This window comes from Scomber scombrus, chromosome 9 (assembly GCF_963691925.1).
Source record: "Scomber scombrus chromosome 9, fScoSco1.1, whole genome shotgun sequence".
Lineage (NCBI taxonomy): Eukaryota > Metazoa > Chordata > Actinopteri > Scombriformes > Scombridae > Scomber > Scomber scombrus.
In genome coordinates this window covers 1,458,146-1,474,872 of record NC_084978.1, presented here as the reverse complement: position 1 = coordinate 1,474,872, position 16,727 = coordinate 1,458,146, and the positions used below count along the sequence as shown (strand labels likewise).

General features: G+C 40.7%; 1 protein-coding gene and 1 pseudogene across 1 annotated transcript; both read right to left on the bottom strand.

The window, feature by feature from the left end:
- Window positions 1–16,727, bottom strand: part of LOC133986372 (uncharacterized) — an 81,577-nt pseudogene that overhangs the window by 58,627 nt on the left and 6,223 nt on the right.
- LOC133986298 (NLR family CARD domain-containing protein 3-like) lies at window positions 3,844–5,750 on the bottom strand. The gene is made up of 2 exons (XM_062426126.1): window positions 5,741–5,750; window positions 3,844–5,651 (listed from the first exon to the last, which is right to left on the bottom strand). The coding sequence occupies exons 1-2, from the start codon at window positions 5,748–5,750 to the stop codon at window positions 3,844–3,846; spliced, it is 1,818 nt and encodes a 605-aa protein (XP_062282110.1).

Here is a 16,727-nt window from a genome sequence, read left to right as displayed (position 1 = left end):
ATAATGCAAACATAATTATTAACATATTGGATAATAAAGTTGATGATGTAAATGTTTATGCATTTCCATAGAAAAAGAACAGGACATACAAAAGTGAATAATATTAAAAAATGCAACAGTCATGGTTATAGTAATAATAATAACCACAGTGGAGTCTCGTAATAATGAATATTTAAATGAATATTTACAGAGACACCAACCAATGAAACCAATGTCATGAAATTTACTTTCAATGGAAACTATTTTCCACTAATCAGGATGAATTAACCAAAGGAATAAACAGTGACACCTGCTGGCTTTAATCACACATAACAGCTGAGTGCTGATGATGCAAAACTTATTTAAAAACAGTCAATGAACAACAGCTGTTAGACTGAATTAAAGCTACACACTCATGTGATATCTAAATATGTGAAGGATTCAGGAGACACAGATACTATGAAACTACAACAAAACATTGTGAAGATCCAATTCCCATTATCCCAATACATTTCAAGTCTTTCTAATACACTAACAAAAGAAAACAACAACAACTGGTCTCAGTTTATCATTTGATTCATTTTACAAACAAACTGTCAATCATGTGGAAACCATGTTTACATTTACAACCAGTGAGAGATCATGTTGGTACTAAATACCATCAGCTGTGTGTGATCCTGTACAGACTGAACTATCTGGTCAGCAGTGATAAAGTTTCTCTAACAGGAGGAGACTCTCCCTCCTACAGAGGACAGAGAGACACTGAGGAACCAGACCAGACTGTAAACCCAAACCCAGCATACAGAGGTTCAGTGAATGTGGTGTTGAAGGTGTGGAGGTGGATCAGTGTGTCAGAGGAGACTCTGTAGAAGGACAGAGTGCCAGCAGGACAGTCCACATACACTGCTACTCTGTTAGAGACAGGGGAGGAGGAGGAGGAGGAGGAGGAGGAGGAGGAGGATAAGGAGTAGGAGATGGATGTGTCTCTTCTATTGTGATGGACAGAGTAACCACGGGAATCAGAACAGATCAAACTCCAAGACTGATCATTCCTTCCAAACACACAGTCATCACTGTTTCCTTTCCTGTTGATTCCTCTGTAACTCACTGATATATGAACTCTCCCTCCCCACTCTGCCTCCCAGTAACAGCGACCAGTCAGATCATTTCCACACAGCAGCTGAGGCCAGTGATCAAATCTGTCTGAATGATGTGGATATGACTGATCCTCCTTCACATATGTCACCTTCCTGTTGTTGTCAGACAGTTTAAGTTTTCCATTTGCTGTGTTTGGATCCAGTGTGAGTTCAGAGAAATCTGACGGAGAGAACAAGACACAATACAGCTGCAGTTATTGATCTATCATCTGTTTGATGATGACATCATCTTCATCCTCAGCAGGATGTTAATGAGTGGTGTCACAGTTTGATGAATGAAATGAAAAACACACTTACACTTCCTCAGACCTGGTGTCAACCATCGGACTCCAGCAGGCTGCAGGCTGAAAGGAGGAGGGGGGTCAGAGCAGCACATTCTCTTTCAGCATGCTAACATGGACATGACATCACTCTATAAAAAGTCAGTCATATGATTTCCCTGCATCTCTGATCCTGATCACACTGAGGAGCTTTGATGCTGCTAGTCAACACAACCGTCAATCAGCTGAGTGTCGGTGAGCTACACATGACGACTATCAACATTCCGCCAACATTAAATCATGTGGACAGTGAGACTTTTTTCAGACTCAGCAGTTTGTATTGTGAACAGATGACAGGACTGTTTAAAATGATTCACACTAACATGAAAATGACTGGTGTGTTTGTCTTTCCCGAACAATCTTTGGACAATTTCCTCTCACACAGCTGTGGAATATTCATGAATGATGGTTACAGCTGACAATCGGCTGCTGTCTGAAGTGTTTGGGGTGAGTTCACCTGTCTGTCCATACCTGAGAGTGTTCAGTCCCCACTGTGGATCCTCCAGTCCAGCAGTCAGTAGCTTCTCTCCTGAGTCTCCTGGATGATTGTAGCTCAGGTCCAGCTCTCTCAGATGGGAGGGGTTGGAGCTCAGAGCTGAGGCCAGAGAAGCACAGCCTTCCCATGTGATCAGACATCCTGACAGCCTGAAGATGCACAAAACACACACATCACATGATCTGAGATCACTTCAGGATTAAAATGATAGTCAAAGAAAAAGCAGCCACAGTGAGCTGATTAGATGAAGAACTGCAGATGAAAGACTCTGACTACAGTTTCTATGAACATCAAACCTCCAACATGTCACAGAGGTAAATAACTCTGTCTCAGATGCTCACAGTTGAATACAGAACACGAACTCCAACTAATGTGACATTGTGGAAACAAAAGTAAAACAATAGCAGTAAGTAAACATTTCTGACTCCTTTTTTAAGTTTCAATGATCATCCAGAGTTTTACGGTTGTATGAAACAAAACACATAATAGCTGAGGTGAAGTGTCATATCACCATGGTGAATAACAATCACTATGATCCCACCACAGATACTGCTCTGAGATTAAGAAACTACAACTGTTACCAAAAACTGTTGACTGAATAAATGTGTTTTACTTTGGGCCAGTTATACAATTCTTCATTCAGTTAATAAATCTTAAAACTCCTCTTAATAGGAAATTATTCACATGTTCTAAAAATAGTTCTGAAGAGAATTTGAACAGAGAAAATGTGCAGGTGTTTATCTACTCATATTAATCACAGTTTAAATGTAATCAGTTTGATTAATACTGACCTGAGAGTTTTCAGTGTACAGTGTGGACTCTCCAGTCCAGCAGAAAGCTGCTCCACTCCTGAATCGTGAAGGTTGTTGTTACTCAGGTCCAGATCTCTCAGACTAGAGGACTGGGAGCTGAGAACTCTGGACAGAGCTGCACAGCTTCTCTCTGAGAGGTTACAGTCAGTCAGTCTGGAAAGACAATAATGAAGAAGAAGAAACATCATATTTGCATTAAAATAAATCTAAATCTTTGATATTGTGTAATCTCTGCTAAGAACTGTCAACAATATTTGATGTTCTGATCTAAAGCAGCCACAGATGGGACAGTTAATAAAAACATAATAAATAACACATGGTGTCAATTCAATTCAATTTCAATTCAATTTTATTTATACTGCACCAAATCACAACAAAAAGGCACCATTCACATGGAGCTTGTCTAGACACTAGTTTTTCATTTATTTTTAAGAATATCAAAACATGACAAGCTTATTTATGTCAATCAAACATGATATCTCTGTGCTGGACACTACATGAAACTAAACTAGAGAATCTTGTAAAAATCCTCCTGATGAAGAGCAGATTCTGAAATCATGATAAGAGAGAGGCAGTTTAAACTGTATGGTGTTTTTAGTTTAGAAAGTATCTTGAATCAGTTGAGAGTAGAGTAGAGAAGTAGAGTAGATAAAACATCCAGGTGTTTATCAACTCATAGAAATCACAGTTTAAATGGTGATTAGTTTGATTAATTCTGACCTGAGAGTTTCCAGTGTACAGTGTGCACTCTCCAGTCCCACAGACAGATGCTTCACTCCTGAATCCTTCAGGTTGTTGCTACTCAGGTCCAGATCTCTCAGACTAGAGGACTGGGAGCTGAGAACTGAGGGCAGAGCTTCACAGCTTCTCTCTGAGAGGGTACAGCCATTCAGTCTGGAGAATACATTTGGAATAATATTTAATGAATCATATATATTATCCCCTCTTAAAGAAATATATTTGAATGTCTCTCCAATGAATCAATAAATAAATCAATAAATACTTTTTGTTCTGCCCCACTGAAAAAAATGTCTTTGGATATCTTTCAATAAACAATTAATAAATAACTATCTGTGTACTTACAGAGCTTTGTTGGTGGCTTTGACCACTGGCAGCAGCTTCAGAAGAGCCTCCTCTGAAGCAGAGTATTTCTTCAGGTCAAACACATCCAGATCTTCTTCTGATGACAGTAAGATGAAGACCAGAGCAGACCACTGAGCAGGAGTCAGTTCTTCTGTGGAGAGATGTCCTAATCTCAGGTCGCCTTGGATCTCCTTCACAAAAGAACGGTCATTCAGTTCATTCAGACAGTGGAACAAAATGATGCTTCTCTCTGTAGACAGACTCTCACTGATATTCCTCTTGATGTACTCAATTGTTTCCTGGTAGGTCTGTGAACTACTTTGGGTCAGTGTCAGCAGACCTTGGAGAAGAATCTGATTGGTCTTCAGTGAAAGGCCTAGGAGGAAGCGGAGGAACAAGTCCAGGTGTCCATTTGGACTCTTTAAGGCCACGTCTACTGCAGTCCTGTAGAGACTTGTCCATGCAGTTTTGTCTTTTCTTGTTTCAGACGTCTGGGATGCTGTTTGTTCTTCTGCCAGCAGATTGACTCCAGACTTGATGAATGTCAGATGGACATGAAGAGCAGCCAGAAACTCCTGAACACTCAGATGGATGAAGCAGAACACCTTGTCTTGGTGCAGACCTCTCTCCTCTTTAAAGACCTGTGTGAATACTCCTGAGTACACTGAGGCTGCTCTGATACTGATGCCACACTCTGTCAGGTCTGATTCATAGAAGATCAGGTTGCCTTTCTGCAGCTGCTCAAAAGCCAGTTTTCCCAGAGACTCAATCATCTTCCTGTTCTCTGGACTCCAGTGTGGATCTGTCTCAGCTCCTCCACCATACTTGATGTTCTTCAGTTTGGTCTGAACCATTAAGAAGTGGATGTACATCTCAGTCAGAGACTTGGGCAGCTCTCCTCCCTCTCTGCTTTTTAACACATCTTCCAGAACAGTAGCAGTGATCCAGCAGAAGACTGGGATGTGGCATATGGTGTGGAGGCTTCGGGATGTCTTGATGTGGGAGATGATGGTGCTGGCCTGCTTCTTATCTCTGAATCTCTTCCTGAAGTATTCCTCCTTCTGTGGGTCAGTGAACCCTCTGACCTCTGTCACCATGTCGACACATTCGGGAGGGATCTGATTGGCTGCTGCAGGTCGTGTGGTTATCCAGAGGCGAGCAGAGGGAAGCAGTTTCCCCCTGATGAGGTTTGTCAGCAGCACATCCACTGAGGTGGACTCTGTAACATCAGTCAGGATCTCACTGTTGTGGAAGTCCAGAGGAAGTCGACACTCATCCAGACCATCAAAGATGAACACAACCTGGAACTTTTCAAACCTGCAGATTCCTGCTTCTTTGGTTTCAGTAAAGAAGTGATGAACAAGTTCCACCAAGCTGTACTTTTTCTCTTTCAGCACATTCAGCTCTCTGAAAGTGAATGGAAATGTGAAGTGTGTGTCCTGGTTGGCTTTGTCTTCAGCCCAGTCCAGAGTGAACTTCTGTGTTAAGACTGTTTTCCCAATGCCAGCCACTCCCTTTGTCATCACTGTTCTGATTGGTTCATCTCTTCCAGGTGAGGCTTTAAAGATGTCTTCATGTTTGATTGTTGTTTCTGGTTTGACTGGTTTCCTGGATGCGGTTTCAAACTGTCTGACCTCATGTTCATCATTGACCTCTGCAATCCCTCCCTCTATGATGAATAGTGGTGTGTAAATCTGATTCAGAAGGGTTGGGTTTCCTGCTTTTGCGATCCCCTCAAACAGACACTGGAACTTCTTCTGCAGGTTAGACTTGAGTTTACGTCGACATCTGTTAGCATGACTTCCTGTATGAACACACGAGTAATAAGTAAAAAGCAATTGCTTCAGTGTTTCATTCCCCCAGATTTTTCAGAATACCTTTGTTTGAAACCACCTTCAAACATTTCTCCATAGTTGGCCCCTGTTAGATTGCCTATGCTATGAGCTGAATCAAATCATCCATCTCTTGCCTTGATCTGCTTCTAAGAACCTAATGAAATTTGTGTTAGATGATATACCTGTTATTCTTAACTCTTAGCTCTAGATTAATTGTGTCTTCAATCATTGAAGATGCCTTGTTTTTTAAATCTTAGATGGTCTTGTCCTTCAACCACTGAACCAGTTTGTGAACAGAAAGGACAATACCAGAACCTCAAGGTTCACATTTGGAGTTGACTGCGTTGTTCCTTAAAGAAGGAGTATGTTTGGATCCACGGCCTTCTCTGTCTGAGCATCATATTAGTGGAACACTATCCAGGCACTACACATTAAAACTAGCTTCTTGGCTACCTCTGACACATTTTCATAGCGGTGTGAGCTAAAATGTTGATTGATGTGTACTGTCCCTGCCAAATAAATCTTAAATAAAATAAATTAAATATTTTCTTTTAGACTTATATTATTACAAAGCAACCATCTTCACTTTGAAACTTCAACAAATACAAACCTATTTCTAACTGAGGTGAAATCCGAATTTTCAGAGGTAATTTCAAATGTGGTCTGTGTGTGTGTGTGTGTGTGTGTGCGTGCGTGCGTGCGTGCGTGCGTGCGTGTGTCCAGCTCTGATCCATTGATGAATGGACTTCAAAAGACCTCTGAAGGTGTCCTCTGGTATCTGGCACCAAAAAGGTCATCGCAAATCCTTTAAGTCATGTAAGTTGCAAAGTGGGGTCTCAATGGATCAGACTTGTTTTTCCAGTACATTTTCCCAGAAATTTAAAAAAGATTGAGATTTGAGGAATTTAGACGCAAGGCAACACCTTGAACTCTCCTATGTGTGGTGTGTGTTTGTTCTTCAACAATGTTTAGGTAGGTGGTATGTGTCAAAGTAACATCAACATGAATGCTAGGACCCAAGGCTTCCCATTAGAACATTGCTCAGAGCATCAAGCTGTCTCATCTGGCTTGCCTTCTTCCCATAGTGCATCCTGGTACCATCTCTTCCCCCGGTAAATGATGCACACACACACAGTCTCCACATGGTGTAAAAGAAAATATGATTCATCAGACCAGGCCACTTCTTCCATTGCTCCATGGTTCAGTTCTGAACTATTGAAGCAACTTTCTTGGGTGGACAGTGGTTATCATGGACACTCTGACTGGTCTGCAGCTACGTAGCTTCATATGCAGAAAACTGTGATGCTCTGCGTATTCTGAAACTTGTCTATCATAGCCAGTTTTAACGTTTTCAGCAATTTGAGCTACAGTAGCTCTTCTGAGGGATTGGACCAGATCGGCTAGCCTTCAAATCTTGCATGCATCAATGAGCCTTGGATTCCCATGACCCTGTCGAAGGATCATCGGTTGTCCTTCCTTGGACCACTTTTGGTAGGTAGGGACCATTGCATTCTGGGAAGACCCAACAAAACGTGCTGTGGAGATGCCCTGACCCAATTATCACAATTTGTCCCTTGTCAAAGTTGCTCAGATCCTAATGCTTTCTCCTTTTTTTCTGTTTCCAACATATCAAATTCAATATCTGACTGCACTTACTGCCTAATATATCCGAACCATTGCTGCCTATCAGTGATTTTAATGTTTTGACTGATCAGTGTATGAACATATTTTCTTCTATTTCTTGAGACATCAGTAAATGTCTCATTTATCTAATTTCCTCTTACTGCTGTGCAGACGGTCAGCCAGCTCCTCCTGCTTCATTCTCCTCAGGAAGTGCAGTGTGATCTTCAGAAATGACTCTCTGCTGCTCCTCCTCTGCTCTTCCTCCTCATCGTCCAACACCTCCTCATCCTCTAAGCAATCTGGGTAATCTGAACTCAGAACCTTCTGCATCTTCTTCAGCTCGTTCTTCACAAAAGTGACGACATTCTCCTCCAGCAGCTGGAACAGAATAATATATGAATGACACAATCAAACTGAAATCATGAAGCAAACATCAGATCCATGTTGGACACACTGACAATCCACTGGTCTACAAAGTGCAGCATGGAGATGATTGTTACCAGAATAGTTGTAAAAGTAGTGGTTGTACATGTACAGACCATAAATATGGAGTCCAAGTGTGTTCGATGCTGCTGGGCAGACTGACCACTGGGAACCTCTGAGCTCTCCTGGTCCACTCTGTGGAGGAATCATGAAGAATGAGCTCACATTATGTCTGTCCACACAGAGACAAAACACAAGCTAAAGGTCCATCAAGTGATATTTGGATGTGAACAGAGAATCAGATGACTCCCTGTAGTGGTAAAGCTTTACTAGTCCTGCTGATCCCACTGAGAATCAACAGCTCAGTCTGTGTGTAGCTTTCAGTTCAGTGTTTGGCTTCATTAGTCAGTTTGTTTTAGTTCTAACAGCTCTGAACAAACCTCCATACAGCTCTCCCTTCCTCACTGTACACTGCTGAAGTGCCCTGGAGCAAGACAGCTACAACCTCCAGCTGCTCCAGTGGAGCTCCTCAGTGTTTTGTCAGACTGGTTAACTGGGCAGTTCTCTGTATGAATGCGTTTTACTGGGTGAATATTGCGCACAATGCTGCACCTGTTGGATGTTTCAGACTATATGATCTGTGTCTGCTCTTTAGTTAATTTTGATCAATGAAATCCCACAGCCAATCACAGTGGAGCTCCATACAGCATCAGCTCTCCATCAAAATGTATGTCATTGCATCATTTATGTCCTTTAACAGGTTGGACAACAGTCTACTGAAGTATTAATAAACTTTTAATTTACAATTTCTCTTATATATATAAGATCGGAAATTGTTTTTTAGAATATTTAGTAACATTACTGACATTGTTAAGTAGTCTGATGTGAACTTACCCTTTCTTGTAAGAGTGTTGTCTTTTAAACTGTATTGGTTCAAACATGGACCGGTCACTCTTAAAGGACACACAGCTGGGTTCAGATCCAGGAGATTCTGGTCTCTGGATCCTGCTAGACAGATAAGACAACCACCACGGAGGGAAATTCACTGTTAAGTCTTCAGCCACACTAGCTGTTGGGTAAACTTTCAGTGACCAACAAAGAAAGGATCAACATGGTGGCTTGAGGAGCATTAACAGCAGTGTGAAAAGCTTCAGACTTCAAACTGAATGATGTCTGATCTCCTTTTGTTTGTGTGATATTTAAAGAAAGTCATCCTCTGTCACATTGGCACTGATCTTGCTCTGTTCTTCATCATCTCCACCTCAATGATCTGACACACTGTGACTGACAATCACTTTGATTGAATCTTACTGAATATTTACTGACATTATAAAAGTAATCTGATATTGACTTACCCTTGTCTGTTAAACTGCATTGGTTCAAACATGGACCGATCACTCTTAAAGGACACACAGCTGGGCTCAGATCCAGGAGATTCTGGTCTCTGATGGATCCTGCTAGACAGATAAGACAACCACCACGGAGGGAAATTCACTGTTAAGTCTTCAGCAACAGTAGCTGTTGGATAAACTTTCAGTGACCAACAAAGAAAGGATCAACATGGTGGCTTGAGGAACATTAACAGCAGTGTGAAAAGCTTCAGACTTCAGACTTCAAACTGAATGATGTCTGATCTCCTTTTGTCTGTGTGATATTTAAAGAAAGTCATCCTCTGTCACATTAGCACTGATCCTAATCTGTCCTTCATCATCTCCACCTCTCTGATCTGACACACTCTGACTGACAATCACTTTCATGGAATATTTACTGAATATTTACTGACATTATAAAAGTAATCTGATATTGACTTACCCTTTTCTGTTAAACTGTATTGGTTCAAACATGGACCGGTCACTCTTAAAGGACACACAGCTGGGCTCAGGTCCAGGTTCCAGTGAAACTGGTCTCTGGTGGATCCTGTTAGACAGAGAAGACAACCACCATGTAGGGAAATTCACTCTCTGACTGACAATCACTTTGATGGAATCTCACTGAATATTTACTGACATGATAAAAGTAATCTGATGTGGACTTACTCTTGTCTTTTAAACTGTATTGGTTCAAACATGGACCGGTCACTCTTAAAGGACACACAGCTGGGTTCAGGTTCAGGTCCAGATCCAGGTCCAGGTCCAGGTTCAGGCCCAGGAGAGTCTGGTCTGTGCTGCTCCAGGCTTCAAAACAACACACACAGATGTTTGAGTGTGAATAATGATGGTGGAGTGATGTGAGTGTAGAACAGTGATGGACAGTTAGAGATCCTCATCTCACCTCTGAGCTTTGGTCTGGCTGTCATGTTCCCCACACAGAGAGCTTTTAGAGGGAGGGACTCCCTCCTCTCTGTCCTCACACTGATCCATAGCAGAGAAACACCTTCACACAAACACAACAACATGCTCACTCATTAGAACCAGCTGCACAACATGTACTGGAGAATATTATTTTATTACTTTTTATTACCTGTTAATCTCTAACCATACCACCTTTGAAACACATGTTTTTTGTTATATGGTAGAGACTGAATGTCCCTCACTAACAGAATGATACTGGTTATTAAAACATAAACCAGTTCAAAGGTGACTGAATGGAGTGACCCTTCAAATGGCCACAAAATGTCTCTGACAATAAATTGATGGCACACACAATTCTTTGCATGAATAAAATGCGAAATGAGTTCATTTTATGTCAAGTCTGTCAGTACATAATCACATGACTCTGTTTAAGTACTGTCAGTGATGTATCTTAGCAGAGTGTGTAATACAGGTGTGTCTACGTTCCCTTTAACAGCTATTAAACCAGGTCATTATAAATGGTTAATGATTAACAGGTATTCTCATATGGACACATTAAATGGTGGAGACTAATAGTCTAGGTCTTGATTAAATGTAAATCAACAATACAAAAACATTTCCAGTAATAAATGACAGAAAATGTTTGGTGAATGCAGTAATATTTAGTAAAGGCTCAGCACAGGCAGCTGCTGATACTGCAAACACTCATTTGATCCTGGATTGAATTAGCTTGAACAGCAGTAGCAGCCTAAAAAACAATTAAAATATAATTACAATTAATTACAATTAATGCATAAAATTATAGGATGAATGTACACATATCTTCTGTAATAATGTGATCGTCTTTCCTGGGTTTTTCAAGTTCTCTGTTTATCCAAAATATGAAAACACTGAATGGTGATACATAATAATATACATTTAAATCCATCCAATCTAAGTGCTGATGGTCTTTTTAACAACTCTACTGGGTTGCTTTATATTATCCAGATGTTGTTTTAAGTTTCTCTCCTCTATATATGAAGTTGAGACTAAATATTGGAAACATCTTTCAAAATAATGAAGTCCACAACAACATCACATCAACCACACAACCAATAAACCAACACAACTTAACACTTATTGCATCACTGTTGTATTTCATTGTATTATACAGGTGTATCTATTTTTCTGGTCACTTCATGTATCAACAGGCTGAATTTGAATTTTGACTAATCAAACTTTTCCAGTTTTCTCTGATATTTCTGTTGCTAAACAGCCTCTTGTTAACAAAGCTAATTACAGTCAAGTAGGATTAACGAAGTGTCCTTAAGAGCATTCAAACCTTCCACTAGTATCCAACAAAGCAACATAATAAATCACTACTGCCACCATCTCTACTGCTGTCAGATCATTTTAAACCCGCTGACACAAACATGATGAAACCTGTTGGTTACGTTACCTTTAGATGGTGAAAATCATTTTTATCGAGCTGATGACTGAAGCTGAAATTATTCAGCTACTTCAACCAAGAAACCAAACGTAGGAAGGACAAACATGAGGCTCAAAGCAGGAAGATATATGCTGATTTAAATAAAGTCTCAACTCTGAATTAATCTTTAACCAGAAGTTCACTGAAGAAATATGATCCCAGCACAGTGCTGACCTTAGGAATAAAATACCCGGAGCAGTTTAAGTTAAACATTAACAGACTGTATTAATCCTTATCAGATAGATTTAGTCTTTATTGTCCTTTTATTTGTTTTCGGGGCCTGGAGCAGAGGTGGAGCTCAGGCTTTGTTGATGCAGTTTAGGCAGCAAAGTGCAATAAAGCAGATTCAGATCTGTGCTGTCAATAACTAGAACATCTGGATAACAAATTCATCCATAATTATACAGACTATAATATACATTTTTTACGGTAAAGGTACAAACTCAGTGTGATGACATCTGACAGATTGTTTACTCATTGATTGATGGGCACTGAATGAGTGTTCGCAGTCAGTGTGTCCAGAAGTGAGTGACATGTTTCTTTAAAGTTAATGTGCCTGCATTGATATTACTGCTGCTGCTAATATCAATCCAGACAGAAATTATCAGAACAAAGTTAGTTGAGTTTGGCTCCATCTGGTGGGAGGATGAAGAATGACTGAAGTCAATATGCTTAAATGAATTTTAAAAGTAAAGAGTCCTAATGTGAAACAGAGCTGAGGATAATTACTCCTGATCCAGACTTGGACCTGAACAGACCCAAACAGAGAACATCCATCCTTTGTCAGTAAATATCACAGAGCAGAACAATCTGTGATGTCCTCCATAGTGTCAGGAATTAATTGTGTTGGAGGAATATAAATATAAGTCAATTTATAAGTAAATAGTAATGTAAGAATTAAATAGAAACATAGTAGATGTAAATGAGACAAAAGTGAATTAAACAAACTCAAAATTTAGTGTGGTAAAATATATGATATGAATGAAGCGTCCCAAACTGAATGTAATAAAAAAAAATCCAGAGGAAAAAATGAGGACCTGTAACCTCTATGTGTGGGAAATTGAGTGCTGAGGTTCACATAATTTTTAGCTTCGAATCTACTGACATTTACAGCTTTTATTCAGACATCATCATTATTTACAAATACACATTCATAAACATCTTCATGGATGACCCACAGGCTTTGAATGATTTCTGCACATCATTTCACAATCTCCTTCACAGTGCAGAATAGTGTTGTAATTTGTCACTGGGGCCACCAGAGGGCGCCACTATTCATCAGCATTGTATACTAAAGTTGATGATGAAGATTTATTAGTTTTTATAGAAAAAATTGAGGAAATACAAATGTTGACTAATACTAAATAATTCAACAGTAATGGTTATAGTGATATTAATAACAACCAGTGGAATCAATTCATAACAAATATTTGAATGAATATTTACGCAAACACTGAAAGCGATCACATATAACCTCCTTTCAATAAAAAGTATTCCCACCAATCAGGATGAATTAACCAAAGGAATACAAAGTGACACCTACTGGTGACAGCTGAGTGCTGATGATGCATAACGTATTTAGAAACAGTGAATGACAGCTGTCAGACTGAATGTGAGCTGAACATTTTGAACAGTCCTGAAACTGTGAGCATGAGTATAGCTCAAAGATAAGTCAAATCTACTGCATGAAATTAGATATGAATTAACATCCACACACACAAAAATAACTGTACAGACTGAACTATCTGGTCAGCGATGAGAACGTTTCTCTAACAGGAGGAGACTCTCCCTCCTACAGAGGACTCAGAGACACTGAAGAACCAGACCACACCCTAAACCCAGGACACAAAGGCTGATTGAATGTGGTGTTGAAGGTGTGGAGGTGGATCAGTGTGTCAGAGGAGACTCTGTAGAATGACAGAGTGCCAGCAGGACAGTCCACATACACTGCTACTCTGTTAGAGACAGAGGAGGAAGAGGAGGGAGAGGAGATGGTTGTTCCGCTCTTGTTGTACCAGACAGAATAACCATGAACATCAGAGCAGATCAAACTCCAGGACTGATCATTCCTTCCAAACACACAGTCATCACTGTTTCCTTTCCTGCTGATTCCTCTGTAAGTCACTGATATAAAAACGTCTCCTCTCCACTCGACCTCCCAGTAACAGCGACCAGTCAGATCATTTCTACACAGCAGCTGAGGCCAGTAATCAAATCTTTCTGGATGATCAGGATATGACTGATCCTCCTCCTTCAAATTTGTCACATTCCTGTTGTTGTCAGACAGTTTTAGTTCTCTGTTTGCTGTGTTTGGATCCAGTGTGAGTTCACAGAAATCTGATGGAAAGAACGAGACACAATACAGCTGCAGTTATTGATATATCATCGGTTTGATGATGACATCATCTTTATCCTCAGTAAGATATTAATGAGTGATGTCACAGTTTGAAGTTTGCTTTGTTTTCATGAATGAAATGAAAAACACACTTACACTTCCTCAGACCTGGTGTCAACCATCGGACTCCAGCAGGCTGCAGGCTGAAAGGAGGAGGGGGGTCAGAGCAGCACGTTCTCTTTCAGCATGCAAACATGGACATGACATCACTCTATAAAAAGTCAGTCATATTTTCCCTGCAGCTCTGATCCTGATCAAACTGAGGAGCTTTGTTGTTGCATGGCAACACAACAGTCAATCAGCTGAGTGCCGGTGAGCTACACGACGACTATCAACAGCAGCTGCATTCAGCCAATCAAAAACAGGCATCTCAACGTCAAATCATGTAGACAAAAAGACATTTTCTTTTCAGACTCAGTAGTTTGTATTGTGAACAGGTGACAGGACTGTTTAAACAGATTCACACTAACATGAAAATGATAAACCGGATGTTTCTGTTTGTCTTTCCTCAACAATATTTTGGACGACTGACAAGTTATTTCCTCTCACACAGCTGTGGAACATTCATGAATGATGGTTACAGCTGACAATCAGCTGCAGTCTGAAGTGTTTGAGGTGAGTTCAATGGAGCTTTCTGTTTGTCATTTAGTTTCCACCTGTCTGTCCATACCTGAGAGTATCCACCTGCATGGAGTTTTTCTTCCTATCTTTATTAAAGAGTGTGGTATGCTGTGGTACAGGTGCTCATGTAAATTATACTCTGACATTGATATATTATGCTCTATAATAAAGATAGGAACCAAGCTCCATACACCTGTCTGTCCATACCTGAGAGTGTCCAGTCCCCACTGTGGATCCTCCAGTCCAGCAGACAGAAGCTTCTCTCCTGAGTTTCCTGGATGATTGTAGCTCAGGTCCAGCTCTCTCAGATGGGAGGGGTTGGAGCTCAGAGCTGAGGCCAGAGAAGCACAGCCTTCCTCTGTGATCACACATCCTGACAAACTTCAAACACACAAAACAACACACGTTACATGATCTGAGATCACTGCAGGATTGGAAGGTGATGTGTTTATTATTGTCAACACCAATATGTTTCTGTAGTGTTCAGAGTTAAACGTAATACTTTCAGTCACTACTTCTCAATTGAAATGGCCAACCACTAGGCTAGTCAAACAACACTAAGGCCCTCTAAAGGAAAGGACAGAGCAGGCTGTTCTTTCTGGGTCCTTTAATGTGTGCACTAGGATGGTATGGATGTTCTACCAGTCTGTGGTGGCCAGTGTCATCTTCTTTGACGCAGTGTGCTGGGGAGGTGGCATTGGGAGCTGTGGTGCAAATAAACTGAATAAGTTGGTGAGGAAAGTCAGCTCTGTTGTGGGGATGGAACTGGACAGTGTGGAGGCAGTGACAGAGAAGAGGATGAGTGGAAAAGCTGGACGCTATCTTGGACAATCCCTCATATCCTCTCTAGGCTCAGCGCAGGAGCACGTTCAGCCACAGACTTATCCAGCCATGTGCCTCAAAGTGCTTGAGCTTTTGCAGCAGCACAGATACTGCTGTGAGATTAAAATAAACTACAACTATTACCAAAAAACGTTCACTGAATAACTGTGTGGATGGGTTTTACTTTGGGCCACTTACAAAGTTCTTCATTCGATTTTAAAATCTTAAAACTCCTCTCTGGTATTTCAGGTTCCAGTAGAGAAAAAAACAAAACTAATGAAAATATGTTGACAGAAAGTTATTCACAGGATCTAAACACACACTGAAAATAATTTGTGTAGATAAAATGTTCAGGTGTTTATCAACTCAAATAAATCACAGTTTAAATGATGATTAATTGAACAGGTTGATGAATCCTGACCTGAGAGTTTCCAGTGTACAGTGTGGACTCTCCAATCCAGCAGAAAGCTGCTGCACTCCTGAATCCTGAAGGTTGTTGTTACTCAGGTCCAGATCTCTCAGATTAGAGGACTGGGAGCTGAGAACTGAGGACAGAGCTGCACAGCTTCTCTCTGAGAGCTTACAGCCATTCAGCCTGGAGAATACATTTGGGAAAATATTGTTTTTGTATTTAAATATATATTCATATTTCTCCTAAAAAAAATGTTTCAATAAATCAATCAATCAATAACTATCTGTGTACTTACAGAGCTTTGCTGGAGGCTTTGACCACTGGCAGCAGCCTCAGAAGAGCCTCCTCTGAAGCAGAGTATTTCTTCAGGTCAAACACATCCAGATCTTTTTCTGATGACAGTAACATGAAGACCAGAGCTGACCACTGAGCAGGAGACAGTTTATGTGTGGAGAGACTTCCTGATCTCAAGTACAGTTGGATCTCCTCCACTAGAGAACGATCATTCAGTTCATTCAGACAGTGGAACAGATTGATGCTTCTCTCTGCAGACAGATTCTCACTGATCTTCTTCTTGATGTACTTGACTGTTTCCTGATTGGTCTGTGAGCTTCTTCCCATTTGTGTCAGCAGGCCTCGTAGGAGAATCTGATTGGTCTGCAGTAAAAGACCCATGAGGAAGCGGAGGAACAAGTCCAGGTGTCCATTTGGACTCTTTAAGGCCTCGTCCACAGCACTCTGGTAAAGAAGTGACTCTTCAGATTGGTCTTTTATTGTTTCAAACTTCTGCGATGATGTTTGTTCTTCTGCCAGCAGATTGACTCCAGACTTGATGAATGTCAGATAGACATGAAGAGCAGCCAGAAACTCCTGAACGCTCAGATGGATGAAGCAGAACACCTTGTCCTGGTACAGACCTCTCTCCTCTTTAAAGACCTGTGTGAACACTCCTGAGTACACTGAGGCTACTCTGATATTGATGCCACACTC